A 21,703-nucleotide genomic window follows, 5' to 3' on the forward strand; every position below is an offset into this window, starting at 1 on the left:
CTATTTTTGCGTTTACAGACACTAACGTTATTCTATATCGCGATTAGAACAAAGCACAAGAATAAAACACTTACACACTTCTCAGCTGGATCTGTTGCTCCTCCTCGAAGTGAAAATAAACCAGCACTTGTTCTGAGGTAGGTAAATGTCCCAGGATTATTTCTCACAACACCGCAAGACGACAGTAAGGTCAAGGTCAAGGTAAACTTTATTATCCACAAGTAGGAAATTCATGTGGTCACCATTACACGCTCCACTGTTAAAAAACCTGCTGCATACAAATAAAAACATAGATACAAAAGCATTAAATACAAAAGCATTAAAACATTAAAACATTAAAACATAAGAAGAAAAACACAGACAAGACGGACAAAACAACAAACATTATAGAAACATGACAAGCATGTGTGAATAAATAAACTAGCTAAATGCTATACTGATTGTTGTACAGTCTAATTGCTGTAGGCACAAAATAATTGCTGTACCTTGTAGTCCTAATTTTCCTTTGCAGTAGTCTACCACTTGACCTGTTATTTCTTAAGAAATTCTTATGAAGAGGGTGGGTTGAATCATTTTGAATTTGTTCTGTCTTTTTAAGACTAAGGTCATTGTACAATTGGGCTACAGATACTTGATCAACTCCAATGATCTTGCTGGCTGTTTTGACGATTCGTTGCAATTTATTCTGATCTTTAATGTGCATGTTACCAAAGGCACAAATAAGACCGAAAGATAAGACACTCTGCAAGAGAGCTTTGTAAAACATCTGAAGAATACAGTTGTCTATTTTAAAATGGTTAAAGGATAATTCCGGTATTTAACACTTTGAGTCTATTTTCTAGTTTGTTTTGGATGAACTAGAGTGGTGGACTCAGAAATGTTGACGATGGGTCCTGTCTCGACTTTTTGACTAGTTCATCCAAAACAAACTAAAAAATAGACTCAAAGTGTTAAATACAGGAATTATCCTTTAAGTTTCCTTAAAAAAACATCCTCTTCTGCAACCTTTTGAACTTATTTTGTGCACATTCATTAAAATTCAGTTTATTATCTATTTCAACACCCAAATATGTGTATGTTGTGACCCGCTCTACCACTACCCCGTTTATATTTGAGGGTGGAACTACAATTCCCTTTTTATTAAAATCTATGATCAACTCCTTTGTTTTTTTTGCATTAACCACAAGGAAATTATCTGTACACCAATTGATAAAACCCTGCACCTCCCTCTCAAAGCCCTCTAGGGATGCAGTATTGGACTGTACAAAACCCACTAATGCTGTGTCATCAGCATAATTAAAAAAGGTGTGGTTTGAAATGGTTGCTTGGCAGTTGTTAGTGTATAAGGTGTATAGGATAGGGGACAGAACACACCCTTGTGGTGCCCCTGTGTTTATGGCTTTTAATGATAAATTAGAAACTAAAAACAAACTAAAAAACTTTACAAACTAAAAAAAGACACATGAGTTAAATTTGACTTGTTGGCTACGGTTCGTCAAAAAGTCAAAAATCCACAAAACTAGTCTTGGGTTAACCCCAAGCTAAATCAATTTTTTTACCATCAGGTGGGGTTGGATTGTGTTGAAGGCACTGCTGAAATCTATGAACACAATCTTAACAAGACTCTTTGCCTGTTCAAGGTGCTCATATATGTTATTTGTCAGAGTCAGTAGTGCATCTTCAACCCCCCTATCTGCACGATAAGCAAATTGGTTTGGGTCTAAGGATGGTGTGACTTCACACAAAAGCTTTTTTTGAATTATTTTTTCAAAACATTTCATTGCCGTAGATGTTAGGGCAACAGGGCGCAGGTCATTAAGTTCCCTAGGTTTGTTATTTTTGGGTAGGGGCACGATCAAAGATTTTTTTCCATAGACAAGGAACTACACCAGTGTCTATTAACAGCTGGAATAGCCTTTGAAAGGGCTGTGCCAGCTGATCTGCACACACCCTTAATGTCCTGCTGCTAATACCATCAGGCCCACTAGCTTTACGGGGATTCACTTGTCTAAAGTAAGACTTAACATCGTCTATAGAAATGTCTATAATGTCTATAGTACATTAATTTGACTAAATATAGTGTGTTTACAAAGTTTATATGGGCGTTTACACATCTCAATGTGTTGCTTCACATATTTGCATTTGAATAGCGCGCGCTCTCCATGGGCGTCTCACATTACCAGAATAATGAGATGCGAGGGCGATAATAAGAACGGCTGACACCTCTCTCTTTTTATATAGATGACATAAACCAAGAATATTTATTTTAGTTTTGAATCAGATCATTTAAAAGTACAAATTTAAATGATTTTAAAGATAGATTGCTCATGGCTGGGTGAATAGTATTCGCTGAGTTTTGTTTAAGTTTAGAGACGTGCTCCAGAAAAAAAGTTCACGGACACGGAGAGGCAGAACGCACACCCTGTTTATTTTCTTTATTTTACAAAAGCACAATATTTTATTTCGATTGTATGTGGGCACATAAAAAAGTAGACATTTAACAGTTTATTTTCTCATATTTCTTAACTCTGTATGACCAGAAATGATGGGAGTACTTTAAGTCTATTTTTCTGCTATGTGAAAAAAATCTGCCAAAATGCGGCGGCGCGTTTTTGGTCCCCAGAGGGTTAACTAGTCTAGCAACATCCTGGACTTCTTCCAGTTTCTCAAAAACGAAACTCACATTTTGAAGGTTTTTTTGGCTTTCCAGTAGCCTGGTTAAAACCAGACCATTCTCAGTTGTAACTGAGTTATGGTCTGGCAAAGCGTCATAGACAAATCATTTCCAGAGGGGCGTCACCAACGGACGTCGCGGATAGACCTAAACCCAATCAGAGCGATGAAGGAGATGACGTATGCAGAGTGGCAGAAGCATCTCCGAGTGTTGTTCTTTGCTCGGTTTTTAACAAAAAGGTAACGTTCAAATCGCTTAAAACAGACGCGATAGCTGATTGGAACGAGTGATGTTCGACCCGACGGTGGCATCCATCTTTGTAATGTAGGCTACAAAATCTGCTTCAAAATCCCAGCGCTGTCGTCATCATGTAAAGCCCGCCCCAACATTTCTGATTGGTGCCTCGATTTCGGCGGATTGGAAATGAGCTTGAATGAGCTCTTTGCCAGACTAACTTTCAGAGCAGATCTAAATTTGCCGGAAGTTGTCTGGATTTTCCCAGGCTAGCTTTCCAGTCCTTTTCTATTCCATTTAGGTTTAAGAGAGCCTTGTTCCTGCTATTGCTCGAGTGTAAGTGGAGGTCACTAAATACTTTCCACTTAAGCCTAGAAGCTGGGGTTTTTTTCAGATTCTTTCAGTTTTTTAATACTGCATACAAATTTCCTGTATTTTTTGGTTATATTCTAATAAAGAGAGTACTGTATGTACAGTGCACATAGGGCTGGATGATTAATCGAAAAATAATCGAAACCGAAATTCAGAGCCTATAACCGACGTAATTTTACCATGTCGTTTTTTTCGTTTTTTTAATCCTATTGATATTTCCGCCCACTGTGTGTTAATGTACTTTCCCCTTAAAACATATTACCGCGTGTGTAGTTACGTGACTCCGCCCCGTACAGTCTGCGACATTGAAGCAACATAAGCCCCTTTCACACAGCGCGTTGATCCCGGGAAATATTCCTTCTGTGTGAACGCAAACACGACCCGGTTTTGATGTCAGGTTGGGGACCTAGTAACATTGCCGTGTTCAGTCCCGGAACGCGCGCTGTATGAACAAAAGCTGTAATCAATGCCGTGTCGTAATGATGGCGCTGAAGCCTGGATTGTTCGCCAGCGTTAATGATCGAATCAGAGAAAAAAATGCTCAAGCGTGGAAATCGCAGCTCATAAGCAGACGCTGCTGAGACATTACATGTCACATCGATGTGTTACGTGTCTTTACGGGATTTTTACGGGTTGTGTGTGTGAACGCACTCTCTGATTCCGGAAAATCACTGGCAGTGTGAATGAACCAAAGTCAAACGAACCCGGGTCAAATCATCCGTGTATTTTCCGGAATCTCTGTGTGAAAGGGGCTATGGAGGGGAACTCAAGAGTCAACTCAGCAATAGGAGCCGCTTACCATTAAGAAACACGCAGTGTAAAAGGATTAGTTTTTTTAGTTTTATACAAGTTATATTTTACTTTTAAGATAGCAATATTAACAATAATTTATTTTGTTTACAAAAATAACTATTTAAAAGTTCTTTATTTTACATTTTTAGGAAACGTCTCAGGTTACAAATGTAACCTTTGTTCCCTGAGAACAGGGAACGAGACAATACGTCATTCGACGCTATGGGGAACGCCTCAGGCGTGACAGGTGTCTGAAATCACTATCAAATCACGTCAATCACATTGACCGGCGACAGCCCGTGAATCATTAGCGTGAATGATTAACGTGCGACCTGGAAGTATATAAGGGCGCCTTGCAAACATGACAAATCACCTTATCGTCTGAAGGGACTGTACGGCAGGCAAGCCCCGAGGCATGGCAGGGAGACGTATTGTCTCGTTCCCTGTTCTCAGGGAACAAAGGTTACATTTGTAACCTGAGACGTTCCCTTTCGAAAGGAACTCAACAATACGTCATTCGACGCTATGGGGAACGAAATACCCACTCCGCCATGCTGAGGGAGTGCATGCCCAAAGGCAGTGACAACTGTCAGAACCAGCAATTTCAAATGAAACGCTAGAACCACTCACCGTCAGGTCACACTGGGCTGTCGGTGACAGCATCCCCTACGGTCATAGCCCAAGCTATAAGCCTAGCAGGAAAACCTCCATAAACATGGTTAAATGAAAGGCCTACCTGGGCCTGCTCAAAGGCCTAGGACCACAACTTTAATTAGAAGGGGTCCCTTCTAGGGAATGTGGCTAGGGAACCCGAAGGAACCCCAGCCAGTCACTATTCAGGGGAACGTACTCACCCCGAAGTGCCACCAGGACGGCCTGACCTGGTGTCAGAGCATAGACACTTAGTCTGGCCACTTCCTGTCTGTCCGAAGACAGAGCCTCTGGACACTTGCCTTAAGTAAGGCATCCAACCCGAGGGACTGCGAAGCTGGCAGTGAACCACTCGGCCCGGATCTCAGAGACGGGATATCCCGGAGAGTATGACTCAGCAAGTGCTTTCCAACCCTTACCAGCGAGGGGAGTTTCTCTACTCGATCCATGGATCTACCCAGTGCTTGTTACAAACACTGAGGAGGCCTGTGAAGGCCTAAGGGCTGATCTAACTGGGAGGCCTCACGAGAGGCCTACGACCGTCTGACCAGACTCAGGAGTCCGCGTGCTCACAGTGACCCTCAATGAGGGGAGCATATGGTCCCCCTGGTAGGCAAAACCAGGCTGTAGGCAGGAAAGAGGTTCCGAGAGGGAACCAGTAGCAGAGAATGAACACTTTAGTCGAGCCAGGGTGCAAGCTCGCCTTCAGCAGCTGCCTGATAAGGCCAGCTGAAATGATAGCAAGAGGCCACTAGCTTCCTGAACTCAGCACCGCTAGTGAACCACTCACAAGGAGGCCTGGTGAGGCCTACTACCTGATAGCAACAGTATGTGGTCCCCTACAGGGAGGCCTAGAGAGGCCTACTACCCGATAACGATAGTACGTGGGGAACTCACCCTAAGGGAGGCCTGGTGAGGCCTACTACCTGATAATCACAGCATGTGGGAACTCGTCTTCAGGGAGGCCTGGTGAGGCCTACTACCTGACAGCCATAATATCTGGGAGCTTTTTCTGCTACCCGATAGAAAGTCAGGCTAGCTGTCCAGTTGTCTGTCCTTGGGCTTGTCTCCAGGGAGGCCTGGTGAGGCCTACTACCTGATAGCCAATGTAGGTGGGGATTCGCCTTCAGGGAGGCCGGGTGAGGCCTACTACCTGATAACCATCTTAAGTGGGAATTCACCTTCAGGGAGGCCTGAGGGGCCTACTACCTGATAGCAACTGGTAGCTGAGTCCGGGTGACAGTTCCAAGGCGGCCTGCTAAGGCCAGCCAGCTGGGGACTTGCCTATCAGGGAGGCCCGGTTGGGCCTACTAGCTGATAGCAAGTCAAATCTGCAACAAAGGAACACTGTTGGGAACCATACTACACCAATGTAACTATTGGGCCCACCCACAGGAGGCCTAGTACGGCTAGCTACCTGTAGCGGCATTAAAGCATGTCCCACAATGTTGGGACTCACCTCCGAGGAGGCCTGTTTAAGGCCTACTACCCACCGGTGAGTCAACTGCCCGAACCACCAAGGCCAACCAATCCTCTCGAGAAGTAGCCTATAGCGCCCTCTTGGGGGCTGCTCATACAAGGAGGCCTGCTGAGGCCTACTACCTGATGGCGCAGCCTTCGCTGGCAGATAAGCTGTTTACACAGCGCCTACAGCATCCTGGTGCCTAATCACATTGCCCATGGCACTGTACTCAGCATAGAGAGCTAATACCCTTAGAACAAGGGGAGTACAACATACGCCACTCTGCCTCAGTGGAGGCCCCAGTTAGTCAGGGGCCTACCATCTATGCATGGGCGTCAGCACAGGGCAATGCTCTGGCTTCAGGGGAGCGAACTTCGACCAAAGAAGAAGTGAAGGCTTACTTCATACTCGACCCGAGCCATAGTAGTGCGAGGTAGGATAAAAACAGAACTGGGAGTGAAGTGCTCAGACCTACCCTGAATCACAGGGGAATACTCACACCTCACCCTGAGTTTACCAGGGTGCGGGCCTGCCAGGGGCTCTAGGGGTAACAGCAAAACATCTGTGCCCAACCTAGGGGAGTGGGGCTTGAATGAAAGCCAACCACCTACAACCCACAGCCTGAGCAGTAGCTCAGCAAGGTATTAGTGAAGCCTACACTGGCGGCCTAAATCCGTAGGCCAGTTCTGCACGGCAGGGTCGGGCAGGAGACTCAGTCTTCTTCGTGAAGCGAAAGACGGCCTAACCCTGCTCAAAAGGACTTATATACCACGGAGGCCTAACTGAGGCCTACCATGTCCTTACCATCCTCTGCACCACGCTGCATTACTCTAGTAACCCCAGAATGCAGAGAAGGGGGCGGGCCTTGGCCTAACGACTCCCATGGGAGGAGGCTGATTATACAGGGATGCCAAAAACCTACATTCACAAAGTGAAGGGTCAGAGGAAGAAATGCTAATTTTAGCAGAACGCCTCTAATATCCCTGACACAGCCTAGGCCAGCTACAGAGGCGGCCCTAGTGAGGGCCAACCTGTAAGCATAGATCTATCTGAGGGCTCAGAGGAGCCACAGCCTACTAAAGAATATAGTCTGTATTATTCCATACAAAGGGCTGCAGAACGCTCAACCTAATGAAAACTCAACAGAGCTCAAGGGGCGAAATACTCAGAAAAGTCAAAACGGTCCCATGGGCCGGACATAAGATCTATCTGAAGCTCTAGCGTCAGTCAACACTCTAAGTAAAACATACTATCAGAGAGAGACCAACTACTCTACCCTGAGGTGGCTAACAGCCCAAAGGCTAACATAGTTTTCGTTCAGGCCACCTAACGGGGAACTTCAGGGCCCTAATAATCCAATAAAGTTACCTTACCTTTATTACCTTGACATGACCCCATAACTCTTTATACAGGGAACGAGGTCTGTAAAGAGAAATATGTTATTTTTTATCACAAAAAATATACTCCTTGAAAAGACCAGCAGCTCACCTGCGGCGTGCAAAGTGAAGACTCGCCAGAAGTTCTATACGAACCTGGGAACCGCCACTTTACATGCCTGAAAGGGGCGTTTCCACCAACCAGGCCCGGGTGGGCCATCAGAACATAGTTCTCATCATAGGCCCATCCCCAGGCCTGATGTAATGAACGCCTGGGGGTCAGAAGAGAGAGGGCAGAAGTCGTGACCCTCCAGGGAGGTTATCCATTACCGACGCCGTGAGCGTTTGTTCTGGATAACCTCCCTCAAATCTCTTCTGTGGCGGGAGTCACGCCTCCTCTGCGACCTGCTCCTTGAGGGAGGGGGCGCACGAGAGGCGACACTGGCTCGCTGGCCCTGCCTACGGTCCTCAGACTGTGAAGGGCCAGGCTCTCCCGCCTGCCTGGGTGCGGACGCGGATCTCAGCGGTATACATGTTTTAAATGCTGCTGAACGCGCCTTCGCCTCCCTGAACTTCCCCACCACCGCTTCTACAGAGGTGCCAAGGAGTTCGGAAGGCGAAACTGGTGAATCGAGGAGAAAGGTTTTTTCTTTCTCCCCGATGCCAGCTAGATTTAGCCACAGATGCCTCTCCGTGGCCACCATCGCCGCCATCGACCGACCGATCGCGGCAGCGGTTTGCTTGGTAGCCCGGAGAGCCAGATCTGTGGTGCGGCGCAGCTCAGCCACCGCCTCAGGGGACAACCCTGCCCCCTGGTCGAGATCCCTCAGCAGGTCGGCCTGGTACGCCTGTAGCACCGCCATGGTATGAAGTGCAGCACCGGCCTGAACTGCTGCCGTGTATGCTCTGCCATTCAAACGAGCCGTTGTTTTCAGCGGTTCAATAATCGTAATCGAGGTAACTTGTTTGATTAATCGTGATTATGATTTTAGCCAAAATCGTCCAGCCCTAAGTGCACACATTTTGTAAAAAAAAATATCATAATTCCTCTAAAAGTTTTCTTTTCTGTTCCAAAGTTCTCTTCTCCTCCTTTGGTTAGGGCCGTCACAGACATGAGGCGGGGCCCCATGCAAGGTAGCCGACGTGATGATACAATCATCATCAAGTGGCCTTATTAACTGATCTCATCCAGCGTCTGATCTATGAGTATATTCCTGTTAGTTTTGCATTATTTGTAGCAGCCTTGTTATATTATGAAGTAATGGCAGTCAGATATTATGATTTTTTCTTTTTAATTCTTATTTTGAGTCTTTTAGACTCACACAAACATCAATAATCAGCGTATGAATCTCAACAATGGTGAGAATCAATAAAAAGCTTTTTTGTGACTTTAGCTTGTTTTGAGGTGCTCAGAGTTGATTGTTTATCTGAATATTTTTTCACCATTGTTGAGGTTCATACACTGATTCTTGATGTATGTGTGTGTCTACATGATCCTGTCTGAATAATGATTTAAAAACTTTCAAAATATCAAAGCAGGACAGGGTTTTATGCAATAGTATTACAAAGCTAAATAATGTGAAATTAATTAATCTAAATACTATATTCAGAGATCAAACTTTGGATGAGATGAGGCCACTAGATGATGATTGTATCATTATGTCATCATTATTTACATACACATTTACACATTATTTGCACATTACACACAGTGAAAATCTTTTTTTATAAAACATCAACACCTGAACATGTTCATTCACATTAAGAAGTTCTGTATGAGGGAAATAAAGTCAAACTGGTTTGTAATAAGTAAAGATGCTGAGATCTAGAGAGACCTGTTTGTGTTTAATGTTCAATGTCATGTGGCATGTTTTCAGCTTATTTAAATAAGAAGATTTTACTTTAAATGTAACATTTTTGTTTGGCAGCCATTGCTGCCAGTCATTTGACCGTTTTATCATCTAACTGTTTTGTTATTTTATTTATTACAGATTATTTTTGTAATTTTACATACACTTGTATGTAATTTAAGAAAACAGAAAAAAGCACTGTAAAAAATACAGTATTTTTTCTGCATAAAAAAGTGAATTACTGTAATTTGCCATTAATGTACTTAAAACCAGCTAACTTATTAATTTAGAGATCATTTTAGAGTTTAGAGACTACAATTTAAAATAAAATAAAGCAACCTCAAAAAAATGTTATTTTCCATAAAATTAGGAATTTCTTTTTTTTTTTTTACAGTGTTTGTCCTGAAGATAAAATGGTTTTAAACCTTTTTCCCCAAGGCCCCCCTATAAGGACATATTCCAGGGCCCCCAAACGAGATTCTTATGGTTCTGCATCATTTGACAGAGGTGCTGTATAGCTGCGAAGTCTCTGTGTGTCTCTCAGAAATCGCTTGTGAAGAGCCTATCAACTATGAGCTACTGAATCATACACGTTCTCACTACTTAATGTGTCTATTTAAATGTTTTAAACATAGTACTATATATGATGCATGATAGTCTATGTTTCATGTCGCAGTCTCTCCCGGAGCTGGCAAACATTTCATAGGCCTATTCGTTATAATTTGTAGTTTTATTTAACATGTGGTTGCCTATTATTTATGTATATTAGTGCATGTGTGAGATATTGCACTGCAAAACATAATATAATTATATTGGTTCAATAGAATGCAGGAAAAAATTATAAAAGCACTAATGTTCATTTCACTAATGTTCACTAATATTCAGTGTCCAGGAACTGTAAATAAATTACTAAACAAATTACTGCCAAAAATGTATTAATATAGACATATCAAATTTTAATGACAAATGGTTTTTATTATGAGGGTTGTGACTGTGAGGTGTATATATATATATATATATATATATAAATATATATAGACCTTTATTATAGGCTGTTATGCTTGTGTTGAAGTGAAGTACAACAAATTAAACATGTTTTTAAAATTAAAAGCATCCTGGATGCTATAGCCATATAAGCCCATGCATAACATTTTCGTTCCTCCTTGTTTTCTCGGGATCTCGCCTTACTTTTCTTCGTCATTCAACATTTTCTTCAACATTAAATGAAGTGGAGAACAAGTTATTCTAAGCTACCATGCTTAGTTTCATGTAGTTTATCCATTTAGGCAAATAAGAGGTTATTTAATTTGTTACAACAAAGGAATATTAACATCATGGTAACCTCAGACCAAAAAGACGGGCTATTATAATAGATGTATGAATGTATGATGCTCAGGAGGAGAACAGCAGATACAGTAAACCAGGGGTTGTCAGCTGTCAGAATTTGATGTTCTCCTCCTGAGCATCAGAAATTCATAAATATATTATAACTGTATTTTTGGTATTATAACCCCTGCTCTAAACCTAGGATCAAAGAAACTAAAGAAACTAGAATTTTATATTTAAATAAAATATATAATATATATATAAAATATATATATAAAATATATATTTTTTATTGACAAAACATGTTCAACTCTAAAATTTCAAGAAAATCAAAGCTAAATATCTAAACAGTTTTGTGCCAAATTTTAGGTTGATATCTAAAAAAACTGTTTTTGTGCGCAGTACCACACTTTTCCACTAGATGACATCCAAACTCCACTGGTGACCATATAAGGGCTCTTCGATTTCCATATATGGTTTGAGTGATCTGATCTATATATTTCCATACTTTTCATAATATTTATTGAGTAGGCGTCCTATTCAGTAGTAGTTTGAGCATGTAATGTTAATATTTTATTTGAATTGAATCTCTAAAACACATAAAAAACATCCAGAAAGAAATTATTGTTATAAATAATGGCAAGAGTCCCACAGGTGTCAGGGAAGGGCAGTAAAAATAGTGGTTAAAAACTTTTTTATAAAAAATAAATTCAGATATTTATTCTTTGTAACGTGTGAAAAGTATTGATATTAAAAGTGAATTATTGGTACCTGATTGTAAGTTTTTTTTTTTTTTTTTTCATAGAGTGATTTTTAGGGAGTTGTATTGAATCCAATTAGGGTAAATTTGACCTGTACCATACAGGCTGTAACCAGAAATCGAACAGTGCATGAGGGTTAAACAACTCAAATTTAGACAGCCAACATGTGAGACAGCGTGTGAAATACGAACAATACTGGACAAATGAAGAGTGCACAAGGAAAGCTTACACAGTGAAGAAGACAAAATATTTGTTAAAAAAAAAACAGTTGTGATGAATATATCAGTGTCCATAGAAACTAATGAGTGGCGGGAAACAAAGACAAAGTAACACAAGTGACTATTTGTGATATTATGAAGTCAGGAGACAAAAACATTTTTTTTTTTAGGGAAATGCCATTGCTCTTAAATTCATGCAATTCTGACTGGGCAAGAGTTATTCATTTTGTTTTTAATTTACAGGGAACATCATGAAGAAACTCCTGGTAGATTTGGGTTTGGCAGAGTGTTATGGCAAGAAACTCACTCTCCACAGAGTGCTGCAGATCAACAAGAAGAGTGTGACAGATGTGGATGTCCAGTCCCTTTCAGATCTGCCATGGCTGTTCTTGAAGAGACTGATGTTGCTCCAAAGGACAGCGAGGAGTGTAAAGTGTTCCTCAATAGATGAGGCAGAAGTTTCAGAGTGGGACGATGATCAGGATAGTGCTGAGTCAGACTGTCCTCAGTCAGTAAACCCTTTAGACGTTTTGACTGCTGTGTTTCTTTGTTCTGACAGTTTTCTTCAGCAGGAAATGATCATGAAAATGTCCATGTGTCAGTTTGCGATTCCTCTGCTGCTTCCAAACAGTGATAACAATCAGATCACGCTTATGCTTTGGGCAATGAGAGATATTGTGAAAAAATACAGACCACACTCCCTGTCAGATCCAACTGGATTTGTGGAAGAAAGGATTGTTCTCTCAGACCTACCATTAGTGTCTTTTGTGAGACTTGGCAGGTGCAACATTTCCAAATCAGAAATTCTGAATAAAGTGCTCAGCAATTCACAACAGTACACTGATACCTTTGTGCACTTCAACATGGGTTGTGGAAACATCAAGAAAGAAATATCAAATGGCTTGGTTGAGTTTGCCTGGTATCTTCCTTGTGGAAACAAGAACATTGACATCTTTCCTGAGCCAATAGCCATTGCAAACTTGAGAGGTGACATTCAGGACTTTGAAACACAGTTCTCTTTTCTTTGTGAGGCTTCAACTGCTGTGTTTGTGTTCTTTGAATCCCAGTCTTTAGATACACAGTTAATTTCAGTGCCCAGTCAGAAACCTACGCCTCAGCTATTTTTTGTGGGAGACTCCAACAACAACAGCATAAAAGCTACTGTCAACAAGCTCAAGCTGAAGAAAAGCAATTTCATCTTTAAAGCCAGCCATAATGATGCAGACTTTGTTGACAAAATTCAGAGCAAGTTGCAAGACGCAATTAAAAACAATCACAAAATGTCAGTTGTTCGTTTAGCTGTGATTGCACGAAATCTGGGAATCTCGGTGGACGAGGATGGTGAAGGATGTCAGTGTGCAAAAAAAAGTGCAGATGAAATCACATCAAAAATAAAGGATATAGTGCAGTTCAAGAAGGAGAAGCTGCCCTTGCAAGGAGAGATCTTGATGAAACTGGCCAAGTTAGAGAAGGAGGAATGCAGACTGAAGAACATTGATGATAAGAAGATTGATGACTACAAAAATGAACTTCAGATGCAGAAAGATAAACTCAGAGAAGAGCAATGCAGCAAAGACATGTCTCCCACTATGAGCTGCTTCATCAGTGCAATATCAACACCAGAAAGGGCCTACTTCTTAAAATGGTTGAGAATCGCTCTAGAGAATCGATCCCATGAAATACTGCCTAAACTCAGAGAACAGTACAAACTGAAATGTCAAGATGTTTGTGGAAACAAGGCAGAAATTGCTGAGCTTGATAAAAAGATTTCAAACAGTTCTTTAGGAGTGGAGCACTTCATTCGAGAGATGAGCCAGCTTTACGAGGCTGCAGTCTCGCTTCCAGAAGGTGCACCTTCCCGAAAACAGCTGGAAACCTTACCTAGACTCTGTGCTGAACTACTATTGGATGGATTTTCACTTGAACTAGTGGATGGAGATTCTTCAAATATCCCTGAAAAATGGCTTTCTGGTGTGTTTTCCGAGTTAAACACACTGGTTAAGCCCAAAAACAGGATTAAGGTTTTGACAGTTTTGGGCGTCCAGAGTTCAGGAAAGTCAACGCTGCTGAACACCATGTTTGGAGTTCAGTTCGCTGTAAGCAGTGGAAGGTGCACCAGGGGAGCCTTTATGCAGCTTATTAAAGTAGCAGATGATCGCCAAGCAGAACTCAAATGTGATTATATAGTGATAATTGACACCGAAGGACTGAAATCCCCTGAGCTCGCACAACTGGACAACAGCCATGAACATGACAATGAGTTGGCAACTCTTGTTGTTGGACTGAGTGATGTAACAATTGTCAACATTGCCATGGAGAATTCAACAGAGATGAAAGACATTTTACAGATCATTGTTCATGCCTTCCTCAGGATGAAGGAGATAGGAAAGAAACACACGTGTTTGTTTGTACACCAGAATGTTGCTGATGTCTCGGCTCATGTTTCAAACATGAGAGACCGTAAATTTCTGTTGGAACAGCTGGATGAAATGACACAAGCTGCAGCCAAAATGGAGAACAAACTGGAATTCAGCAAATTTACAGATGTGATGAACTATGACACTGTGACGGGTGACCACTACATCCCTGGATTGTGGAATGGAAACCCCCCAATGGCACCAGTGAGTACTGGCTATAGTGAGTCTGTGTATAATCTTAAAAAGAGTATAATGGAAATCTTCAGATGTTACGAGTCTTACAACATCAATGAATTTCTTAAATGGACCAAAGACTTGTGGACTGCTGTGAAATATGAGAAATTCATATTCAGTTTCAGAAATAGTCTTGTAGCTGATGCATACATGAAACTGTGCACAGAGTTCAACAGATGGGACTGGACACTGAGACAGCAAATGCACACATGGACGTTAGAAGCTGAAACCAAGATCTTAAACCATGGAAAATTTGAAAACTCTGAGAAGTGCACCGTTGAAGACGTTCGTTATCGTTTACTACAGGAAACAGAAGATAAGCTTTCAAAAGGACAAAAAGAAATTAATGACAAGATCAAATCATACTATGAACAAAGAGAAGGTCATGTTGAACTAGTGGAAAATTATCGACAAGACTTTATAAACTCTACAACGTCTTTGAAGAAGGAACTTTCCAATTCTGTCACAGTCAAACTGGAGGCAGCCGTTTCACGTCGAAATGGAATGATCAAAGTGGAAGGAATCAAAAAGACATACATGGACACAATGGAGGAAAAAGTGTTAAACTTGCTAAAAAACTGTCGTGAGAACAAGTCAGACATGTCAGACTCCATGCTGGATGAAGCATTTGAAAACATGTGGCAGGAGACTGTCAGGACACTGGCAGGCACAGGGCTTGAACAACAAGATATCAAGACAAGAGTTTTTCATCGTTTGAGGATAAATCTTCAATCTAGAGGAAGTTCAATGGCTCAACGCTTAGATGAAGTGAAAGATTTAAACAGCCATGGCCATGGAAAGTTTATTGCCTACAAAGGCAAAACAAGTGTATTGACAAAATTATCCAAGTGGTTGTATAAAGATCATATCAAGATAGTTCAAGAGATGTCAGACAACCTTATCAGAGATTGTCAGGAATTTGTTAAATTAAAGAGGGAAAGTAAGGATGATTATGATGACACATACATCAGGGAAATTCTTAACATGATTGGTGAGAAACTTAAGGCTCATGAAGATCTTAAGCTAGAGGAAGATTTTGAGCTGTCTCTTAAACTGCACATATGTGGCTTTGCAAGCAGAGAATTCCAAGAGATTCACAATCAATTCATCAAGGAAAATAACCCACGAACAGCCTTGGAGAACTTCAAACAAACATACCGCTCTGACTTCATTGATCTTTACCGTGAACGAGACCAGTGTCAGAGGAAAGCTGATGAATTCATGAGAAACTGCCTAAAACCTGCCTTGGAAAGATGTATTTCAGAGAACTTGGGCATGAAAATGGCAGTCAAGATGGTGACTGGTGAAAACATAGCAATTTTCGGATCAAGAACAACATTTCAGATTTCAATCTTGAAAAATCTTCTTGATGAATTTAAGTTTGAAACATATTTGCATTTCATCTTGTCATATGAAACATTTGTTAAAGCCTTTATTTTGGACAAAATCAAAAAGCACTTTTCCGCAGAGAACAGAATGTTCACATTGGAGGAGGACCTCGTCAATGACGTCATCAGTGAAATTAAACAGGCCATTGAAGAGGCAGAGCGAGACACAAAGATAAAGGACATCAAGGGATTTATTGAGAACATTTGTAATAAACTTGAAAAAAGGTTTGTTTTTCCCAAGGACGCAGTGGACAAAATCAGCACATTGAACAATGCAAATACAAAAAATTTTGCTAAATCCCTTCAATGTTGTGTAATGGACATGGATAAATCACTGAAAGCAAGTTTCCAAGCAAGAGATTTTCAAAGCAAAATAGATCGTCTTCAAACCAAACCACAGGATCTGCTGTTCAAACGAGTGCATGGCTGTGGGAAACAGTGTCCATTCTGTGAAGCACCATGTGAGGCTGGAGGAGACGCTCACACTAAACACTTTGTCTCAATCCACAGACCAGAAGGTCTCGGCCGCTGCAGAGATAATGAGTCTAAAAAACTAGTGACCAACATCTGCTCTTCTTTAGTGCAGAGCAACTCAAGGTTTAAGTGCGAAGACACCAACGATCAGTGGCATCCATATAAAGAATACAGCAAAATCTATCCAGACTGGCGAATCGATCCAGACCCCAGCATAGAGGCCTCAGCATACTGGAAATACGTGATGGCAGAATTCAATGAGCAGTTTGCAAAGGTGTACAGTGCAAAGCCTGCAAAAATACCCTGGGGAGAAATCACAAAGGAGGATGCAGAGAAAAGCCTAAACATCAATTTAACTACCTCTCTGCCCTCTGTTTAAATCAGTTTGGTATTGTGGTAAGAACTTAAAACTCACACCTTAAAATCCAAGTATCCATGAATATTGAAAAAAAAAACTGCCTTGTAAAACATGAAAAATAAGTAAACTGAGGAAAGTGTTTTATTCCAATAAAATAAAGATGTGTTTTATATATGTAAACCTGTAGTACTAATTCGAATGTTGTGGTGTACTCTTAGTGACAAATCATTATATAACCTATACATGCATGAATTCTGTTGTTTTGTTGACATTCATGACATCTTATTTTAGAACAGATTTTCTTTCAAATGTTTTAAAGAAAAATCTTAAGCTTCAAATCTTACTCTTTGATTTTTAATCATGTACTATAACTGAGGTGTTTTTCTGAGCTATGTTTGGGATTGTGAATTTGATTTTGGTTTGTGATTGTGAACGTATCTCTGTTAAGAGTGGTTTTTCTGTGACTCTATTAAGACATACACAGACAGGCATGTCTGTATCAGTGAGGTCACAACACTGCTGACATCTGGATCAGTTTAATTAACATTTGAGGCATTTGCTAATCACATGAAATCAGTGTAACCTGAATAAATGTTACCGGCATCAGAGTTGTTTTGTAACTTTTATTGTTAATAATATACTGTCTGTCTTGCATCTACAATTGAAAGTCCACACCATTAAACAATCATCTAAAAATATTGATAAAATATATTAAAAAGCATGGACATATCAAACTTCTAGACACATTTGGGTCTTTTATATACCATCTAATGGACTCCAACACCTCCGTCCTGAAAGTGGTTGTTATTCCTTGTACACTTATGGGATAGCATTGCCTAAAATCTAAATGATTTAGATGTTTAAAGATATCTAAAATGTTCTGTAATATTACAACCAAAGGTGAATGAACATTAGCAATGAAAACTTTTGTTTCTGTTTTTGTTTTTTTTGCATTTTTTAGCGTGAGTCTTTTAAACTGTCCGATCAACACTTTATTTTAAATAGACATTTTGTGACAAACAACATGTTACGTAATGTGGTAGTGGAAATAGCTAGTGATGGCAAAATGAGGCTTCCTGAACCACTGAGACCTCACAGCCCATTGCTTCACCCAAAGGTTCATTACTCGAAGCTTTATTCAGCATTGCTCACTATAGTGACAGCTAGCTACTGTACAAAGAAGTAACAGACAAATTAATTATTTCTGAACCAATGACCTGAGCAGACTAATGATGTCCCTGTTTTATTTATTTATATCTTCTCATTGTTAATGGCTGTAACCTTTCATTTGCAATAATAAAAAGACCTGAGCAGACATTTGTCCATTGCCTGGGAGTAAAATAAAATATGTATCTTTCTCTGTCTGAATTTACTTGTGCAGAGACAACTGTCACACACACAGTTCATTAATTATTCATAAATTGTTTGGATAGTGACAGTATGACACTGAGTGCAGTGCTTGGAGGGAGTTTAATAAAGTAAACTGCACAGAATAGTCTGGGGTGGGAAAAGTTAAGAATCGTTTCTGGTGTATTTTGTGCAGTGAACTGTTACCAGGGACGTGCACAGACATTTTGAGGGGCAGGGGCTCAAGTGAAAAAAAGGGGCACTTCTCATAAAAGTTTTTTTTAAACAAAAAAGTATAAGTATAAAAGTAAAAGTATATATATTAACACAACTCTGACTTTTACAAAAATGTATTAAAAAAGTTAATTAATTTTATCTTCCTCAAACTCACGCAATTGTTTCAATTTCAAAAGATGTCTACAAAATAATCAGTTCACACAGAAACCATGGTCTCCTTAGTATTCATAGGTTTATAGAGCAGCAAAGGAAACCATGCCACAATGTGCATGTTTTCTATGCTACTAGTTTCAATCAAGTATATATTTGATACACCTGATGGTGACATGGACTCAGTTTCACATTTGAGGGAGGCCTGTATCATCATCATCAAATAAAACCTTTAAAATCCACATTTAGATGGAGTTTGTTTTAAACCTACTATCCTCCATCTGTTTGCATTTGTAGATTTCTTCTCAATTCACCAATTTAGATTTCTAAATTTCAAGGGGAAAGACTCTTGATGTAGGGGAGCGCGGGGCACAACCTAACGCGGGGTTAAATGTAACACGGACCTTTTACATAGTTAGTCAGGATCAAGCAGGTTGTGTTTCCGCTCTTTTTCTCTCGCTGCCAGAAGACGGTCTCCCGCGAATTTGTGGAAAGTTTTGATAATATTTCGTGAAGATACTGGACAAAGAGTGTTTTGACACCATGCAAGTAATTTTTTTCATCATAGGTTTTTTTCGGTTTCTGAGTTGGGTGTGTACGTTTCCAAATCTAACGTTATATTGCCTTAATCACTGTCTTGTTGGCTAAAACATAACACCGTTTTGAAACATGTCAGCAACTCCTAGCAAGTGTTAGCTAGGCTTAAAATATGTTTTACACAGCGGGGTTAGTTGTAGCGCAGTGTTACTAAGCCGCCAAGTGAACAATGATAATCAAATGAAAACAGGGAGCCACGCAACTTTTCAGGTTTGAGTATTTATATATTTGGACTTTCACAAACAATGTTGGAATTTTTTATTTATTTTTTATTTAGTTTACTATGCATTGATCACTTGTTTATTTATTAAAAATATAGCCTTTTTTAATGCAATAAGCCCTTTAAATTTTTATTTTAAGCTAATTGTTATTATTATTACTGTTATTATTATTAATAATAATAATTTTGCATGCAGCTGCCACACACAAATGTAATTCAACTGCAATTGCAATATTTGATGATTTTATTTACTTATTTATTTATTGCAAAATTGTGCAGCCCTTTCCTATATCTCTATCCATGATATTGATTCATAATAGAAGGATGATTGGATGAGGAATGGATGTATGGATATCTATCTATACAGATGCACAAACAATATCAAACTATACAGATAAAATAGTACTGAATTATGTGTTACACACAAGTGTTACAACTAACCCCTCTGTCTGTTACAATTAACCCCGCATATGGGGTAAGTTGTAACATTTGCACTTCTGTCACTTTCAGTGCAACTGTACGAAAATGGAAGGCCCTAGAAAAAAACTTTAAGTGTTCATTTGTAGCAGATATGTGTATGTTGCTTGTGTAAAAAAAAAGTTAAATCTAACTTAATTCTTTTTTAAATGGAAGGCCCTAGAAAAAAACTTTAAGTGTTCATTTGTAGCAGATATGTGTATGTTGCTTGTGTAAAAAAAAAGTTAAATCTAACTTAATTCTTTTTTAAATAATTGAGCCAAAACCAAAATGTGTTAGGTTGTGCCCCGCTCTCCCCTATATATATATGTATATATATATAATGTCTGTCAGAAACCAATCAGAGTCCACATCTCACACCACACAACGATCACTCTCTCCTGAGTTCTAATCACCTGCACCTGTTCCCAATCAGTTCACATTCAACCAGTTCGCATTCAATCTTTGTCAAGTCTCCAACAGGAACAGATGCTTTACCACTGTTTCACGAAGTCTCTGATACAACCTGTCCTCGTCACGTAACGTATACTCACCTGAATTATACTAACCTCTGTGTCCTTGTTCTGATGTTCCTAGAAGCTTCAACTGTATCCGGGTCTCCTGAGTCCTTGTATTCCTCCTGAGTTCCACTCGCTCACAGCTGTATCTGAAAGAGAAAAGACAAATCATCACTGAACTGTGTTAGTTTATCATTAGATAAACTGAAGAGGATCTGCTCACCTGGAATCCTTCCCGCACAGTAATCTTCACCGAATTCACCTCTGAACTTTGAATATTCTCGCCTTTGAACTTGAAGCACTGAAATAAAGCTTTATGTTGATTCACTTACCTCAGACTCCGAGCCTGTATCCTGACAGAAGACTTGACCAAAACCAAAAGAGGTGAAGAAAATGGATTCCATGCGAACCTCAGACACAGATACAAACTCTATTCAACCTACCGCCGCTGCAACAAATTCCATACAAGTCCCAGCTGCCCCGGCGAACCCAGTGCTACCCCCAGCCAGCGCTTCCGTAAACTCCGCTCCCTCTATTGCCTGCTTCGCTAGTCCACAGTCGCGCCCAGCGCCATCTCCGGTCGGGCGGAGGATTGCAACGGATTCTTATTGCAATGTTCACTTGCGTTGGAACAACAAGCCCAACTATCCCACCGAGCGATCGAAAGTCGCTTTCATTATCTAACAATTATCCGGAGCAGCTTTGAGATGGGCTGAGGCATTGTGGATGCAGGAATCCACTGTGATGACATCTGTTTAGGAATTTGTAAAACACTTCAAAGAAGTTTTCGGACGTCCAACTGAAGATTCCTCTGTCGGTGATCAATTGTTGCAGTTGCGTCAAGGAAAGAAGACAGTTTCTGAGTATTCTTTAGAATTTCGCACTCTAGCCTCCAACAGTGGGTGGAATGAAAGGGCGCTCATCTCAGTTTATCGCCGTGGGTTGAATCCTGCCCTGCGTCTTCAATTGGCGATTTATGATGACACCCTGGGAATAGATAAATTCATCCAGCAGGCTATTCGTGTGCAGCAAAGATCTCAGAACTGTTACCAAGATACTATGCTATGTCACTCTTCTTCTCCTCAAGTTGTCATGGGTTCTGCGTCAGAAGATCAATCTGAGAAGATGCAAGTCGACACTTTCCGACTTTCCCAGGCAGAACGCACTCGCAGAAAAGAGTTGAAATTATGCATGTACTGTGGGGCTAAGGGTCATTTTAGACTCACCTGTCCCATTCGACCAGGTCGGCTGACGGTAAGCTCCGTTCAAGACAGCTCCATTATATCAACACCCCTTACGATTCCTGTAATCCTGAAATCTCGAAATATCCATGTATCTGTAACAGCTATCATCGACTCTGGGTCAGCAGGGAACTTCATTTCAGGACAGCTCTGTAAAGAACTCAACCTCCGGAAGATTGACACTCCCAAGCCCTACTCCATCTACGCCGTAACAGGTGAGCAGATTAACAAAGGACATGTCACATCCCAGATAACACCCATCCAGTTATGGATTGAAAACGTACACCATGAAATGTTTGAACCTTTTGTTCTACAGAATAGTCAAACAGACATAATCCTAGGTCGCCCAT

General features: G+C 40.5%; 1 protein-coding gene across 1 annotated transcript in view; it reads left to right on the top strand.

Moving 5' to 3' along the window:
• LOC130076576 (up-regulator of cell proliferation-like) overlaps positions 1–16,667 on the top strand; it is a 38,572-nt gene extending 21,905 nt beyond the window's left edge. The window contains exon 2 of the mRNA XM_056241707.1: positions 11,960–16,667. Coding sequence (XP_056097682.1) covers positions 11,968–16,608 — 4,641 coding nt within the window. The 5' untranslated portion in view covers positions 11,960–11,967 and the 3' untranslated portion in view covers positions 16,609–16,667. The remainder of the gene's footprint in view (positions 1–11,959) is intronic.
• Positions 16,668–21,703: the final 5,036 nt, after the last annotated feature.

Source organism: Rhinichthys klamathensis, unplaced genomic scaffold (genome assembly GCF_029890125.1).
Source record: "Rhinichthys klamathensis goyatoka isolate OS25496 unplaced genomic scaffold, OSU_Roscu_1.1 h1tg000665l_1, whole genome shotgun sequence".
NCBI lineage: Eukaryota > Metazoa > Chordata > Actinopteri > Cypriniformes > Leuciscidae > Rhinichthys > Rhinichthys klamathensis.